At 34.4% G+C, this 16,330-nt stretch overlaps 1 protein-coding gene across 2 annotated transcripts in view; it reads right to left on the bottom strand.

Annotated features, from left to right (window-relative positions):
• The window catches only part of tbc1d31 (TBC1 domain family, member 31), an 83,710-nt gene that overhangs the window by 56,498 nt on the left and 10,882 nt on the right, over nucleotides 1–16,330 (bottom strand). For both annotated transcript variants that reach the window (XM_073050322.1, XM_073050331.1), the window contains exon 5: nucleotides 14,292–14,440. In XM_073050322.1, the coding sequence (XP_072906423.1) occupies nucleotides 14,292–14,440 (149 nt within the window). The remainder of the gene's footprint in view (nucleotides 1–14,291; nucleotides 14,441–16,330) is intronic.

Here is a 16,330-nt window from a genome sequence, read left to right as displayed (position 1 = left end):
AATTTCTTGATTACATCGGAAGCATTGATCAGATAAATTTGGGTTTAATTTATTTATTTTTTTGTGGTGCAATATATAATTGATGTAAAAAATTATATTGCACTAATCTTAGCCGGACATTTGTTGTATTTATATTGCACAAATATAAGATTATATTGCACTAATCTTAGCCGGACATAGTCTTGACCAACTTGTTTCTTCAATTTTAATATTCAAGTCAGTTTTCTATTTTTGTCTTGACTTATGAATTCCTTGTTTAATTGCCTGTTTTTGAATCAAACTATACATACAAGAAATAAATTTTTAAATTTTTCCTTTTTGAATTAAAGTTTCTATTTCATTAGGTTTCGGCAATAACATTGTTTGACCCAGTTTATCTCTTAAATAAGCCCTTAATTGAAAATAACAAAAAAAAGTGTTGTTTGATATTTTGTATTTATTCTTTAATTGATCAAATGACATTAATATACCTCCTTCAAAACAGTCTCCTATATATCTAATCCCTTTTTGAAACCAGTTGTATAAAAGTTGGTTATCCATTGTAAAAGGAATAAGTTTATTTTGATTTAAAGGTCTCTGCTAATAAAGATTTCCTTATCTCATGGTCAACATTTATCTTATTCCATAAATCAATCAAATGTTTTAATATAGGAGATTCTTTCTTTTCCCGTATCCATTTAGATTCCCACTTATATATAAAATCTTCTGGTATATTTTCTCCTATTTTATCTAGTTCTATTCTAATCCATGCTGGTTTATCTTCATCAAAAAAAGATGCAATAAATCTAAGTTGATTTGCTTTATAGTAATTCTTAAAGTTTGGAAGTTGTAACCCTCCTAGATTAAATTTCCATGTCAATTTTTCCAACGATATTCTTGACATCTTACCTTTCCAAAGGAACTTCCTCACACACTTACTTAACTCTTGAAAAAACTTCTGGAGTAGTTGTATTGGTAGTGTTTGGAATAAATATTGTAATCTAGGGAATATATTCATTTTTACAGCATTTACTCTGCCTACTAATGTTATTGGTAACATCATCCATTTATCAAGATCTTCTTGAATTTTTTTCAATAATGGTAAATAATTTAATTTATATAAATTCTTTATATCATTATCAACTCTTATACCTAAATATTTTATACCATTTATCGGCCATCTAAATTGAGTTATTAATCGACATTGACTATAATCTCCTTTAGTAAGAGGTAGAATTTCACTTTTATCCCAATTTATTTTGTAGCCTGATATTTTCCCATATTCTTCTAATCTAGAAGATAATTTACGTAGTGAATACAATGGGTTTGTTAAATAAAGCAGAACATCGTCAGCAAATAAGTTAATCTTGTATTCCTCCTGGTTAACTCTGAAACCCTTAATATCTGGGTCCGTTCTAATTAATTCAGCTGATGGTTCTATCGCCAACACAAATAAAGCAGGTGATAATGGACAACCTTGTCTAGTTGACCTTGTTAACTGAAATGATGTTGAAATTTGACCATTTGTCACTACTTTAGCTTTGGGATTAGTATTTAAGGTTTTAATCCATTTTATAAAGGATACTCCTAATCCATATTTTTCCAATACCTTAAATAAAAAATCCCATTCCAATCTATCAAATTCTTTTTCTGCATCTAAAGCAAATGCCACACTCATTTCCTCCCTCTTTTGTGCCAAATGAATTATACTAAGTAACCGGGTTACATAATCTGCCAATTGTCTATTTTTGATAAATCCTGTTTGATCCATATGCATCAATTTTGGTAAGTATTTAGATAATCTACTAGATAAAATTTTTGCTATTATTTTATAATTGGTGTTTAACAAAGAAATAGGTCTATATGATGTGGGCTTTAAAAGATCTCTATCTCTTTTTGGCAATACTATTAAAATAGCTGTCGAAAAAAATTCTGGAAGTTTATGCGTTCTTTCCGCTTGGTGTATTAACTCCATAAAAGGAGGAATTAGTAAATCTTTAAACATTTTGTAAAATTCGGGCGGAAAACCATCTTCTCCTGGGGATTTATTACTCTGAAGTGATCCTAGAGCTTCTTCGACTTCTTTTAATGTAAAAGGTAAATCTAATCCCTTCTGGTCTTCCAAATCCAATTTTGGAAGAGTTATTTGTGATAAAAACCTTTCTATCTCGACATTATCATTTTGTGATTCTGATTGATACAGCTCAGAATAAAAATTCTTAAAAGTTTCATTAATTTCTAAAGGTTTATAAGTAATTTTATTTACACTTGTTCTAATTGCATTTATCATTTTGGAAGTCTGGTCTGTTTTTAACTGCCAAGCAAGAATCTTGTGTGATCTCTCACCTAGTTCGTAATATCTCTGTTTAGTTCTCATAATTGCTTTTTCTGTTTGATATGTCTGAAGTGTATTATATTGTAACTTCTTGTTAACAAATTGCCTTCGTTTTTCTTCAAAAATTCAGAATCTTTGAGATTCTTTTTCTAATTTTGTAATCTCTTTTTCCAATTGATCTATTTCTACCATATATTCCTTCTTAATTTTAGAAGTGTAACTTATTATCTGGCCTCTCAAGTATGCCTTCATTGCTTCCCACAATATAAATTTATCATCGACTGAATGTGAATTTGTATCTAAAAAAAACTGGATCTGCTTTTTCATAAAATCACAAAAATCTTGACGTTTTAATAATATTGAATTAAATCTCCATCTGTAAATTGATTCCTCTTTATCCATCATTATCATTGTCATTATCAAGGGGGAATGATCTGACAATATTCTTGCTTTATATTCTATATTTTTCACTCTGTCCTGAATATTCATTGATAATAGAAAAAAATCTATCCCTGAATAAGTTTTGAGTCTATTTGAATAAAATGAATAATCTCTTTCTTTTGGATTAATTCTTCTCCATATATCAATCAAATTTAAATCTTTCATCAATGATAAAGTTAATTTTGCTACTTTTGATTTTGTAACAACCTTTGTTGATCTATCTAAAACTGGGTCTAGACAAAAGTTAAAATCTCCACCTATTAATATTTTATCATGTGCGTCAGCCAAATTCAAAAAGGTCTCTTGTATAAATTTTACATCATTTTCATTTGGTGCATAAATATTCATAAGAGTCCATAGTTCTGAAAAAATTTGACAATGAATAATTACATATCTCCCCGCCGAATCAATTGATACATTTTGTATTTTAATTGGTAAAGTTTTATTAACCAAAATTGCAACTCCCCTCGCCTTTGAATTAAATGAAGCTGCAATAACCTTTCCGACCCAATCTCTTTTTAATTTCTGATGTTCTATCTCTGTTAAGTGTGTTTCTTGTAAAAAAGCTATATCTATTTTCATTTTCTTAGTGTATGTTAAAATTCTTTTTCTTTTCACTGGTCCATTAAGCCCATTAACATTAAAACTTTAAAAATTCAGCAAATTAGTCATTATTTTTAATAGGATTACACCAATCTATAATAATACCTAATCTTTCAACTTTCGTAGTACCTTGGGGAATTTTTAAAAAATTCTCCATATTGCTATGTGTCTACCCCCCTCCCCCGATCAACCAGGCAAAGAAAGAAAGATAGAAGAAAAATAGATTATAAAGAAAAAAGTAACAAAATACCCCCCTACTAATGTTGTGGATAAAAAACAACACAACATTACCCCCCTCCGTTGTATGGGTCATGGCAATCGCCATGATTACACACGTGAATCCCGTAGCAATCGATCCGAAGTTTCCCCAGCTCCCCCGTAACATAAAAAAGTATATATACGAGAAGAAAAAAAGCCACTACTCTCAATTAATATTTCTCAAATTTTTACCTTTCTCCCGCTGTATCATATAATTAAGAATATGTTTAAATATTCTTTTGTCCTTAAATGTCCATCAATTCCATTCAATGTCCCTGTCTTCACCTTTAATCCGTTTCACTTTTAAATCTTTGGCTGTGGTTAGCGAATATTTGGAAGTTTTTGTGCAAACTCTTCCGCATCCCGATAATCAGTAAAAAATCTTCTTTTTCCGTCATCCAAAAAAATTATCAGGGTTGCCGGGTGACGCATTATAAATTTATAACCCTTTTTCCATAAAACTTTTTTCGCTGGGTTAAATTCCTTCTTTCTCTTCAAAAGGTCGTAACTTATATCAGGATAGAAAAGAACTGTTTTCCCTTCTATCATCAACGGCCCATTTCTCTTTCTGGCACGTTGGGTAGCCGCCTTCAGGATCTTTTCTTTATCTTGATATCTTAAGCGTCTTATCAAGATTGATCGAGGGTTTTGATCAACTTGAGGTCTTGGTCTTAAGGTTCTGTGAGCCCTTTCAATTTCAATTAACTGAGTTCTTTCTTCCATTTCCAAATTTTCCGGGATCCATTTTTGAAAAAAATTTATTGGATCCTCTCCCTCAATACCTTCTTTAAGTCCAACAATCTTAATATTATTTTGTCTACTACAATTTTCAAGCATATCCACTTTATCCAACAACTGTTTTCTTTCTGATGTCCAGGCAGAAATATTGTCTTCCATTTTATTCATTCTTTCAACGATGTCTCCCGTTGTTTCTTCCAAGTCTTTAATTTTCTTATCCATTTTGTCCTGCTTTTTCATCATTTTGTCAAACATAATCTTCATATTTTTAATATCTTTTTTTATTATTTTTAATGCTTTTAATTCATGCATTATTTGCACCAAAGTTTTTCCGATATCTCCAGAGAAACTTTTACCTTCATCTTCGTCTGATTTATCCAGAGAATCTGAATCTGCCTCAGATTCACCTTCACTTCCAGTTCCGATCGTAGCTGGGATTTGTAGTTCAGGTTGCTCGTATTTGCGCATGCCCCTTCCTTCACACATGCGTTATTCTTGTTGCTCTTTTTCTTTGGAGACGGTTGATGTTGCCACAGCTTCCTGTTCTGTATCGCCGGAGGTAAAATGCACTTGAGCCCGCGGCTCTTTCGTGGCGCCGGGCCCCGATTCTTTCCCAACTTGTACCGTCTTCAAGGTAGTAGTTTTCTTCAGCTTCTGCTTATGAGATATATTTTGGAACAATCCTGAGTAGTTTATAAGTAACTTTTGGAAAGTATTTACTAACTTTTCTTCACTTAGACATTAATTTACTGATTTTTACGGGAGAGCCAGATTTCCACATTTCAATCCTACGTCATCACGTGACGTCCCCCAACTTTTATCACATGTTGAAGAAGTCATGGAGAAACTAGACCGTTGTTGTAAAGACCTGGAAAGAGTTTGCTCTACCCTAAAGAAGCATAATAGCAAGTTAACTCTTAAAGTTATGGACCTTGAAAGCAGGAGTAGACGCCAAAATCTTCGAATTCTCGGCTTGCCTGAGACTGTTGAAGAGGGATCTCCTGTCGAATTTTTCTCAAACTTTTTATGTGAGATTTTTGGAAGCGAAATACTTTCCAGTCCTCCAGAGATTGATCGAGATCTACAGAGATTATCTTTACATCTCGCTCAGCGGATGGCCAGAGACCACGTCCAGTGATAATTTGCCTCCATCGTTACCAAATCAAGGATTTACTAATTAAAGAAGTTCGCCGACATACAACGCTTCAATATAGTCATGCTATCTGTTTAGTAGAGGACTATGCACCTCAAGTTATGAGTCAACATGTTGAATACAGAGGAGTAATGAAAGTTCTCTACGATCGTGGACTTCATCCGTCTCCCGCCTATCCAGCCCGGCTCCGAATCAAGCTTAGGAACGGCGATTTTAAACGTTTTGATTTGGTTGCAGAGGTGCAGACCTTCATTGATAGCCTATCTGCTACTTCGAGTTCCTCAGATACGATATGATATATTTTTTTTCTTTTCAGCCTTTTTCGTTTCTGTTTAAATAATGGTTATTTTTTTCCTAATATTCTAATCTTTATTTCTATCTTTTTCATTATCCATTTAACTCAATATATTTCGATACGATGGATTTCTATTTTTCAGTATGGGCATTTTCATTTTCCTTAAATAGAGCTGATTGTGAAACTATGTAATTAGACACCTCTTAAAGGTCTTTGGAGACTTTATTTCAAAATGGAGTCGGTGTCGCATTAAAAATTGATATCTGATGATCAAACTGGTTTTATTAAAAACCGCCTTCCTTTTTTTAATATTCGGCGTTTATTTAACATTTTATATTCACCTTCAACTGGGATTCCTGAATGCGTTATTTCCCTCGATGTGGAGAAAGCATTTGATCATATAGAATGGAACTACCTCTTTGCAGTTTTAGAAAAATTTGACTTTGGTCAAAGTTTTATCTCTTGGATCAAATTGCTGTATCTGTGTCCCACTGCCTCTGTTTTGACTAATTTTCAGCAATCCCAGTTACTTAACCTCAAACGTGGCACCCATCAAGGATGCCCTTTAAGTCCCTTTCTCTTTGATTTGGCTATAGAACCTCTGGCGATAGCATTCCAAAGCTGTCCTGAACTGACCGGGATCTGGAGGTGGGGTGTTGAGCATAAAGTTTCTCTTTATGCTGATGACTTATTATTTTTTCTTTCAAATCCGTCCACATCCTTACCTCCAATGTTTTCACTTCTTGATCAGTTTAGCCAGTTTTCTGGCTATAAACTTAATTTACATAAGAATGAACTTTTCCCAATTAATAAAGAAGCACAAGAATTAGCATTTTGTGACCTCCCTTTTAAAGTAGTTCATAATCAATTTACTTATCTTGGGATTACAGTTACAAGGAAGTTTAAAGATCTTTTTCGTGAAAATTTTGCCAATCTTTTATATACTACAAAACAGAGTCTGTCACAATGGTCACCTATATCTATGTCCTTGGTAGGTCGTATTAATGTTGTTAAAATGTATATTCTCCCTAAATTTTTATATTTATTTCAATCAATCCCAATTTTTATTCCTAAAACCTTTTTTGATTCCTTAGACTATTATTTTGTCATATCTGTGGAAGAATAAGCGTTCTAGAATTAATAAAGTTTATCTTCAAAAATCTAAAAAAGAGGGTGGCATGGCCTTACCTAACTTTTGTTTATATTATTGGGCAGCTAACATACGTTGTACTACCTTTTGGTCTTTTTTTCATAGCCAACCTGAGTGCCCTAATTGGGTGGCAATGGAGTTGAGTTCCACTAAAGATTTATCTATTTCTGTACTTCTTGGCTCTGTACTCCCTACTAGTTTGTCTAGACTAATTGTTAATCCTCTTGTTCTCTTGTTAGACACACTTTGCAAATATGGGCTCAGTTTAGGAAATTTTATGGTTTTTCCCTTTCTAGTCCTATCTTACATAATCACCTTTTTTTACCTACTATGTATGATTCAACATTCTATGATTGGTATAGGAAGGGCATTAGACATTTTGAAGATCTTTTTATCGATAATCGCTTCGCATCTTTTCAACAGCTCTCTGCTAAATTCAATTTGCCTAATGCCCATTTTTTTAGATATCTCCAAATTAGACACTTTATTAATCCTTTAATTCCTAACTTCCCTGAAATGCCCGAGAAAAATGTTATGGATTTATTTCTTTCTATTAATCCACTGGGTAAAGGTTTAATATCATTTATTCGTGATAAATTAGCATTCTTACGGCGTGCCCCTGTGGATAAAATTACAATGACTTGGGAGCATGATTTAAATATCTGTTTATCTGATGAGATTTGGGACTCGATTCTCAAATCGGTTAATTCAACCTCTCTTTGTGCTCGCCATTGCCTTTTACAGTTTAAGATTGTTCATAGAGCCCATATGTCCAAATCTAAATTATCTCGATTTTACCCTAATATTAGTCCTCTTTGTGATAAATGCAAAAGGGGCGAGGCTTCTCTTATTCATATGTATTGGTCCTGTCCTGGCTTAGAGAAATTTTGGAAAGACGTTTTTATAACTTTATCCTGTATTCTGAATCACCACTTAGAACCTAACCCTTTAACTGCTCTGTTTGGTTTTTTGGGTGAGACAGATATACGTTTGAGTTCGACTAAGTGTCGAATATTAACTTTTGCTTCTCTCCTGGCTAGACGTTTAATCCTCCTTAGATGGAGAGATGTTGCCCCGCCCACACATGCTCAATGGCTTAATGATATTATGTCCTGTTTAGACCTTGAAAAAATTCATTATTCAATTCTTAATTCGGATATAAAGTTTCATAAGGTCTGGGGACCTTTTATTGAGTACTTTCATAACCTTCCTCTTAACTAAGGTGTTTTTTTTTCAGTCCCTCACTTTCAGCTCCTTTTTTTTGGTAGTAGGCATTATTATCTTCTGTTTTCAAGTGTATTTACAGTTTTGGGGGTTTGAATGTCCTGATTTATATTCTCTATATTGTGTTGTGGTTGGTCTGGAGTTTTTTTTGTTGTGGGGCTTGGGGAGGATACTAACTTTACATGACTTCAATTTGGGTGCTTTCTCAATTATCTTTTTAATATTATATTATTATTGTATGTTTATTTTTGCACTGTATTTTTTTTATTTTGGTTTGGGGTTTTTTCTTATCTGTAGTGTTGTAGAAAATGCATAAAAAAAACAATATATAAAAAAAAATTGATATCGATTCGTGAAGTGATGATGACTTGGAATGGTTTTTTCTTTTCAGACTTCAGTCTCCAATTTTTACAAATCTTGATATTTTCTTTTTAAAATTTAAAATGTAGCTGTTGTCACATCTATTTAATTAGTAGCTTAATTATGTTGCATTGTCCTATTGAAGTGTTTTTTTTCCATTTTCTCAATTTTAGTTTCTATCTTACATAATTTTAGTTCTTTAAAGGTGATGATTTTTTTTCTCTCCGGTTAGATTATTTTAACCTTAAGCAGCAGTTGATGCTGTACCTTTAAACTCAGTTTCCGGTTTGAATCAAATTCCTCTCGAATGGATTTTTCTTTGGTGGTTTTTTTTCCTGTGTTTCAAGATGCTATTTGTGTTTTTTTTTCTTATTTTTATGATTCGGTTGGATTACTTAACTTTGACGTTAAAGTTTTTTTTCCTGTATAACTGAGTTTATAGATTATCCTTTTCTCGGTTTACCAACTCTAGCGGGAAGGTTGGGGTAAAGTTTTTTTTAGACCATTATTATACTTTAAGATTTACAAACTTTGAATGTATTGCTTTTTCTTGTTTGTAACTCTTAAAAGCTTTTTGGTGTTTATTTCCATTACTGTATCAACAGTTGGAGTGGAGATAATTAAGATGTTACCTAATTAGAAGTCCAGTAGGGGGTTAGTTTTTCTCGGGGAGAGCTTGCTGATTTATATTTGCAGCTTTCTTGTTGTAGGTTTAGAGGGTGTGGGTGGGAACTCCAATGCTAATATTATATATGGAATTTTGACATATCTGTACTATACAGGATGTAATTTCATCCTGTTTTTTTTCTTCTATACTTTTGCCCCAGAATTACATATAAATTTCAGATATGGTTTAATGCCTGCTCTCCTTTTTTTAAAATTATGTTCAATGGTTAGTCCATTGAACTTTGTCAGTTGGAATGTTAAGGGTTTGAATCATCCGGTTAAAAGGGGGAGAGTGTTCGCACATCTTAAACAGCTTAGAGCAGAGTTAGTCTTTTTACAAGAAACACATATTCGTCACTCAGATAATTCTTGTCTTATGGCACGATGGGCAGGACAACACTTTCATTCAACTTTTCAAGCCAAGGTGAGGGGCATTTCAATTCTTATAAACAAAAATGTTTCTTTTGAGCTTCATAATAAGATATCTGATCCTAATAGTTGTTTTATTATTGTTTCGGGGAAACTTTATAATACATGGGTGGTCTTAGCCAACCTTTATGCTCCTAACTTAGATGATGTAGGGTTTTTTGACTATTTTTTTCTTCATTGCCAGAACTAAGTTCATACTCTCTTATATTGGGTGGTGACTTTAACTGTTGGCTGGATCCAGTTTTGGACAGATCTTCTTCTATCCTTAGACAATTAAGTAAATCTGCTTTATTTATTCAATCTTTTCTTTCTAATTATGGAATATCTGATATTTGGCATTTCTTTCATCCACATGAAAGAGACTACTCCTTTTTCTCACAAGTTCACCATACATTTACTAGAATCGACTATTTTTTAATTGATTATCAATTGATCCCATCCGTCCGCTCTTGTGACTATAAGAGTATATTGATTTCAGATCATGCCCCACTTACATTGTCCATAGTTCTCCCTGGCCTCCCTCAAGTAAATAAACACTGATGTTTTAATCTGACCTTGTTGTCGGATAACGACTTTGTGAAATTTATGGAGGATCAGATAACTTTCTTTTTAAATACTAATGCACTACCTGAAACCTCTAGTCAGGTGGTTTGGGACGCAATGAAAGCGTATCTAAGAGGTCAAATAATTTCCTACACAGCAAATTTGAAAAGAAAAACTCACAAAGAACGTTTAGAACTGATCAATCAGATTAAAGCTATAGACCAATTATACGCCCAGGGCAAGGATCCGGAGTTATATAAGAAAAAAATGGAACTTCAAACTAAATTTAATCTTATTTCTACTTATCCAATTGAACGCCAACTTTTGGGCAGTTGGAGTAAGTTCTATATTCATGGGGATAAATCTGGTAAGTCCTTAGTTAACCAACTTAGGCGCTCTAAAGCAAAACAACACATCTCTAAAATTCGAATGAGTAATGGGAATATTAGTATGGACCAGTCTGAAATTAATGATACATTCAGGAATTTTTACTCTCAACTTTACACCTCTGAATCCTTTAATGGTAATACTACTGTTATGCAATTTTTAGACAGTTTAAATATTCCTAAACTTTCTTCTGATCTTAAACATAAATTGAATGAGCCATTATCCTTAGAGGAAATATCCTCTGCTATTTCTGCTTTGCAGCCTGGTAAATCTCCTGGTCCTGATGGGTTCTCTACAGAATTTTATAAATCATTTTCCTCATTGCTCTTATCCCAACTTAGTTTAGTTTTTTCTGATTCTTTTAAACAAAATAAATTGCCTGCATCATTTGATGAGGCTTGTATCATTCTTTTAGCGAAAAAAGGCAAGGATCCATTAGAATGTGCTTCATACAGGCCGATTTCGCTATTAAATGTAGATGCTAAAATTTTAACTAAAGTTTTGGCACGTAGGCTGGAGACTATTTTACCCTTAATTATCTCTGAGGATCAATCTGGCTTTATTAAAAATCGCCTTCCCTTTTTCAATATTAGACATCTTTTTAATATTCTATATTCATCTTCATCAGGGACCCCTGAATGTGTTATCTCTCTTGATGCCGAAAAGGCGTTTGATCGGGTGGAGTGGCACTATTTATTTGCGGTCTTAGAAAAATTTGATTTTGGATATAATTTTATTAAGTGGATTAAGTTACTATATTCCTATCCAATTGCATCAGTTTTGACTAATTCCCAGCAATCCCAACTGTTTGATCTTAAACGTGGCACCCAACAGGGATGCCCTTTAAGCCCTCTGTTATTTGATCTGGCTATCGAGCCATTGGCAACTGCGTTTTGCAGTTGTACCAAACTGACTGGGTTCTGGAGGAGCGGTTTTGAGTACATAGTCTCTCTATACGCCGATGATTTGTTACTTTTTATATCAAACCTGACCACCTCCTTACCTTTGTTGTTTTCACTTCTCAATAAATTTAGTCAGCTATCTGGATGTAAACTTAATCTACATAAGAGTGAACTTTTTCCGATAAATAAGGAAGCACAAGAATTAGAATTTCACAATCTCCCTTTTAAAGTAGTAAACAATTGTTTTACTTATCTTGGTATTATCGTAACAAGGAACTACAATCGACTGTTCGATGAGAATTTCAATAAACTTTAAAATTTTACAAAACAGAGATTAGCACAGTGGTCACCTCTGTCCATGTCTTTAATTGGGTGAATTAATGTAATTAAAATGTATATTCTCCCTAAATTTTTATACTTATTTCAATCTTTACCTATATTTATTCCTAAAGTTTTTTTTGATTCTTTAGATTCTATTATCTTGTCATACCTATGGAAGGGTAAACAGCCCAGACTCAATAAAGCTCATCTCCAAAAGCCTAAAAGAGAAGGTGGCTTGGCGTTGCCTAATTTTCGTTCATATTATTGGGCAGCCAATATTCGTAATATTATCTTTTGGTCCTACTTTTATAATCAGTCTGTTTGTCCAACATGGGTGGCAATGGAATTACACACTTATAAGAAATTATCTATTCCAGCTTTACTTGGATTTGTTCTTCCTTGCCAATTGCCAAAATCTATTATTAATCCTGTAATCAAGCATACTCTGAGAATATGGGCTCAATTTAGAAAACACCATGGTTTTTATAGTTTTTCCCTCTCTAGTCCTATTCTATACAATCATTTATTTCAACCGTCTATGCAGGATTACACATTCCAAGACTGGTGTAGGAGAGGTATCAGGCGTTTTGAAGATCTTTTTATAGACAATCGGTTTGCGTCTTTTGAACAGTTGTCTATAAAGTTTAATTTACCGAATACTCATTTTTTTAGATACCTCCAAATTAGACATTTTATTAGCCCTTTAATACCACATTTTCCTGAACAACCTGATAAAAATGTTGTAGACTTGTTTCTTCAAATGAACCCTTTGGGCAAAGGCGTAATTTCTACTATTCGTGTTAAATTTATGATTCTCAGACGAGCCCCTTGAAATAACAATAAAACTGCTTGGGAGCATGACTTAGGTTTTTCTTTGTCCGACAAGGTTTGGGATTCAATTCTTAAATCCATCAATTCAATCTCTTTATGTGCTCATCATTGTCTCCTGCAGTTTAAAGTCGTCCACAGGGCTCATATGTCCAAAACCAAATTGGCAAAGTTCTATCCTGATATTAGTCCCTGGTGTGACAAATGCAAAGGAGGTGAGGCCTCCCTTTTCCATTTGTATTGGGCCTGTCCTACTCTGGAAAAATTTTGGAAAGATGTTTTTTTAACTTTATCTTCTATATTAAATTGTCATTTGGAACTTGATGCTTTGATCACTCTTTTTAGTATTCTTCGAGACCCTGACAAGCATTTGACCCCGGCTAAACAACGAACATTGTCTTTTGCCTCCCTTCTAGCCAGACTAGCAGTACTCCTTAAATGGAGAGATGTAGTTCCCCCTACCCATGCTCAATGGCTTAGGGATATTATGTCTTGTTTAGATCTCGAAAAGATTCACTACTCACTTTGTTCACTTATGACTACAAAGTTAAATAAATAAGGAATAAAAAGCTCTTAATATAGTGATCATAAAGCTAGCAGATTGTTGGAAAATCATCCAAGTTTACAAGTGTCCTTCAATGAGAAAATCTGCCACCTTCACTTTGTCTGGCATAAATTTGACTTTCCACTGGTTGGCTTTTAAATGACGAAGGAAGGTATTAAGTTCAAATGGTAATTAGGGATGGATTATAAATGCCAGCTTTACCAGCATCCTCCTGTAAATATGATCACTCAGGTGAAGTATTTAAGGACATCATATACTTGGGGAACTCTTCACCAGCAAGTGAAATGCTTTTTAAAAGAAGAAGGAACAAACTAAAGCTTATAAAAACATATTATTAACATGAAAATGTTAAACCTGTTTCTTCTTCTTTATGTTCCTGACTCACTATTCTAACTCTTCAAACTATTCCAAATGAGAAGTTAACTAATTGAGCTTTCACTGGCCTTTGATTAATGACAGTGCTTAAAAGGCAAACTGAATACAACTGTCTTCAAGACAGAGAAGTTCTAATGAGGAAAAAAATGCGAAAAATCTAAAGTAATATAATTATCTGAAATGTCAACAAGAAAACAGTGACAGGGTAAATGAGCTGCTCCTCTGTCAAGAAGGTGAGTAACTAAAGGATGTAGTTCTAAGGAACAGTGCATTCCAGTTAATTGAACCATCGGTTAATCATGCAACCGCTTATTTGGTACAACTCTTAAAGAACAAAATCTAATCAAGAAAACAGCCGAGATCCCCTTCATTTATTAGGGACACTATGCCGCTTCATTGAGGGAGCAGACTGTTGCCAAATTGTTTCTAAATAGCATCAGTCATGTGCACTTGCATGGTCATTAAGACACTACACCGATCTTAGAGCAATCAGTTTTTAAATTGCATTAATAACTATTAGGAACTAATATACAGTTTTACAGCACTGTAGTAGCATTGATAGCGTTATAATTTCCACAGAAGAAAAATAAAATTAAAGAGCAAAAGGGAGGGGCCAGGGGAATGGGATTAATTGGAAACAGCACGATGAGCCAAATAACATTTTTCTATGCTGAGATGTATAACTGGACAATAAAAAAAACCTCCCACTAATCAAAGCAAGATCAAAGACAAATCCTACCTGGTGATAGCAAAGGATTTATAATGTATCCGGGTTTCATCTGTAACTGGTAATTGGTACTTGCAATGGAGTGTATCACTTTCCCAGGCAAAAACAGAATCATCTTTAAAACAACTAAGGATTGTGTTACTCAGTGGAAGGAAACAAACCTGGGTTACAAAGAAAAACAAAATTACCATACATTTAGAAAGTCTCCCTTTGCTGTAAGACTGAACAATATCAAGAGCACACCTGAAGCACTGTGGAGAGCTCTGATTTCCTTATCTGAGCGATTGGAGGCAGTTCACTGATTGACCCCTGGGATGAAGGAATCATACTATGAGGAATGACTGAACAGGCTAGCTCCAACTATTTGGGGTTCAGAAGTATGACAAAAGATGTTATCAAAAGAGAGAAGATTCTGGAAGGATGGTAGCAAATGACAAGTTAAATATAGAACCTACGATGTACGTGGCACAGTCTCAGAAAAAGGGGTTGTTTATTTAGTGTATAGATGAGAAGGAATTCATTTCCTCAGATGATTACGAACTTTTGGAATTCTCTGGACCAAAAGTAAAGTCAATGAATACGTTCAAGGCCATAAGTGTCATAGGTAAAGGGGTTTAAGGAAGTAATTATTTTATGCAAATACAGCATGTGAAGTATGGCCTACTGTTGCTCTTATTCCTATAATTCTTGTGATAAGGGCTCCTTCAATGACTAAATACACAGACTGTGTTTATAATATTCCCCCTAAAGGAGAATGGTTTTTAGGCGATTTGCATCGAGGCTTAAGGGTAAAAATTCATCTCCTGTAATATGCTCATGATAGCATTTAGTAAATGTACTGTATCAAACAATGAAGTATGAAATCACTGGATTGATGTTTATGAAGCAGAGTTCAGTGTATTAAAGATAATCACTTAGATGCCAGTCCTCCCGCAGAAATTGCACCTCAGAGTAACATGACCCAAGGGTGAATCACAACAAAGTGTTGGTTATCCTGTTCCAGAGTACTCAGGAGAAACATGATGCATGTATTGTTAGTTCTGCAGGAGTGCCCATGGATCTACATGTCAATTCTTCTCTACTATTTTGTCGAATCTCAGGCAAACCCACTGGTACACTGGAGAGATAAGTCAAAAATGCATGAATGGTACCATAACTGAGAGACTACAACCATCAGGAAAGACTGCTATTTTCTCTGGAAAATTGAATAACAAAATAATGCAGATGCTGATAACTAATTATCTTGCTATTGATTCAACTAAAGTTTGCAACAATTCTGGATACATATTCTGCAATTAAATCAATAACTGCATCACAGCATTCTTGTGATGGATGTGAATGAGGATGGGATATGACTAAGGATGGAATGCTGAACAAACAGAAGTAAGCACTGGACGGAATTTTGAAAGTCAGTTTTAATGGAAAGAGGAATACAAATAGATGCAACACATACACAAAATCCTGGAGGAACTCAGCAGGTCAGGCAACATCTATGGAAAAGAGTACAGTTGACTTTTCAGGTCGAGACCCTTCATCAAGATTGGAGAAAGAAGATGAGGAGTCAGAGTAGAAGGAGGTGGAAGGGAAGGGAGAAGCACAAGGTGACAGGTAAAAACAGGAGGGGGGAGTGAAATAAAGAGCTGGGAAGTTGATTGGTGAAAGAGATACAAAGCTGGAGAAGGGGGAATCTGATAGGAGAGGACAGAAGGCCATGGAAGAAAGAGAAGTGGGAGGAGCACCAGACGGAGGTAAAGGGCAAGTAAGGAGATAAAGGTGACAGGGGGAAATGGGAATGGTGAAGGAGAGGAGCAAGAGGGCATTACTGGAAGTTCGAGAAATCAATGTTTATGCTATCAGGTTGGAGGCTACCCAGATGGAATATAAGCTTTTGCTCCTCCATGTCGGAATGGAAATGGAAAGTAGAATTAAAATGGGTGGCCACTGGCAGATCCCGCTTTATTTGCCCGATGGAGTGTAGGTGCTTGGCAAAGCAGTTTCCCAATCTGTCAAGTCTCACTGATAGAGGAGGCCACACCTAGAGCACGGGATAC

Source organism: Hemitrygon akajei, chromosome 1 (genome assembly GCF_048418815.1).
Source record: "Hemitrygon akajei chromosome 1, sHemAka1.3, whole genome shotgun sequence".
NCBI classification, from domain to species: Eukaryota; Metazoa; Chordata; class Chondrichthyes; order Myliobatiformes; family Dasyatidae; genus Hemitrygon; species Hemitrygon akajei.
Note: the sequence above shows the minus strand (reverse complement) of the source record. Positions and strands in the feature narration are given on the sequence as shown.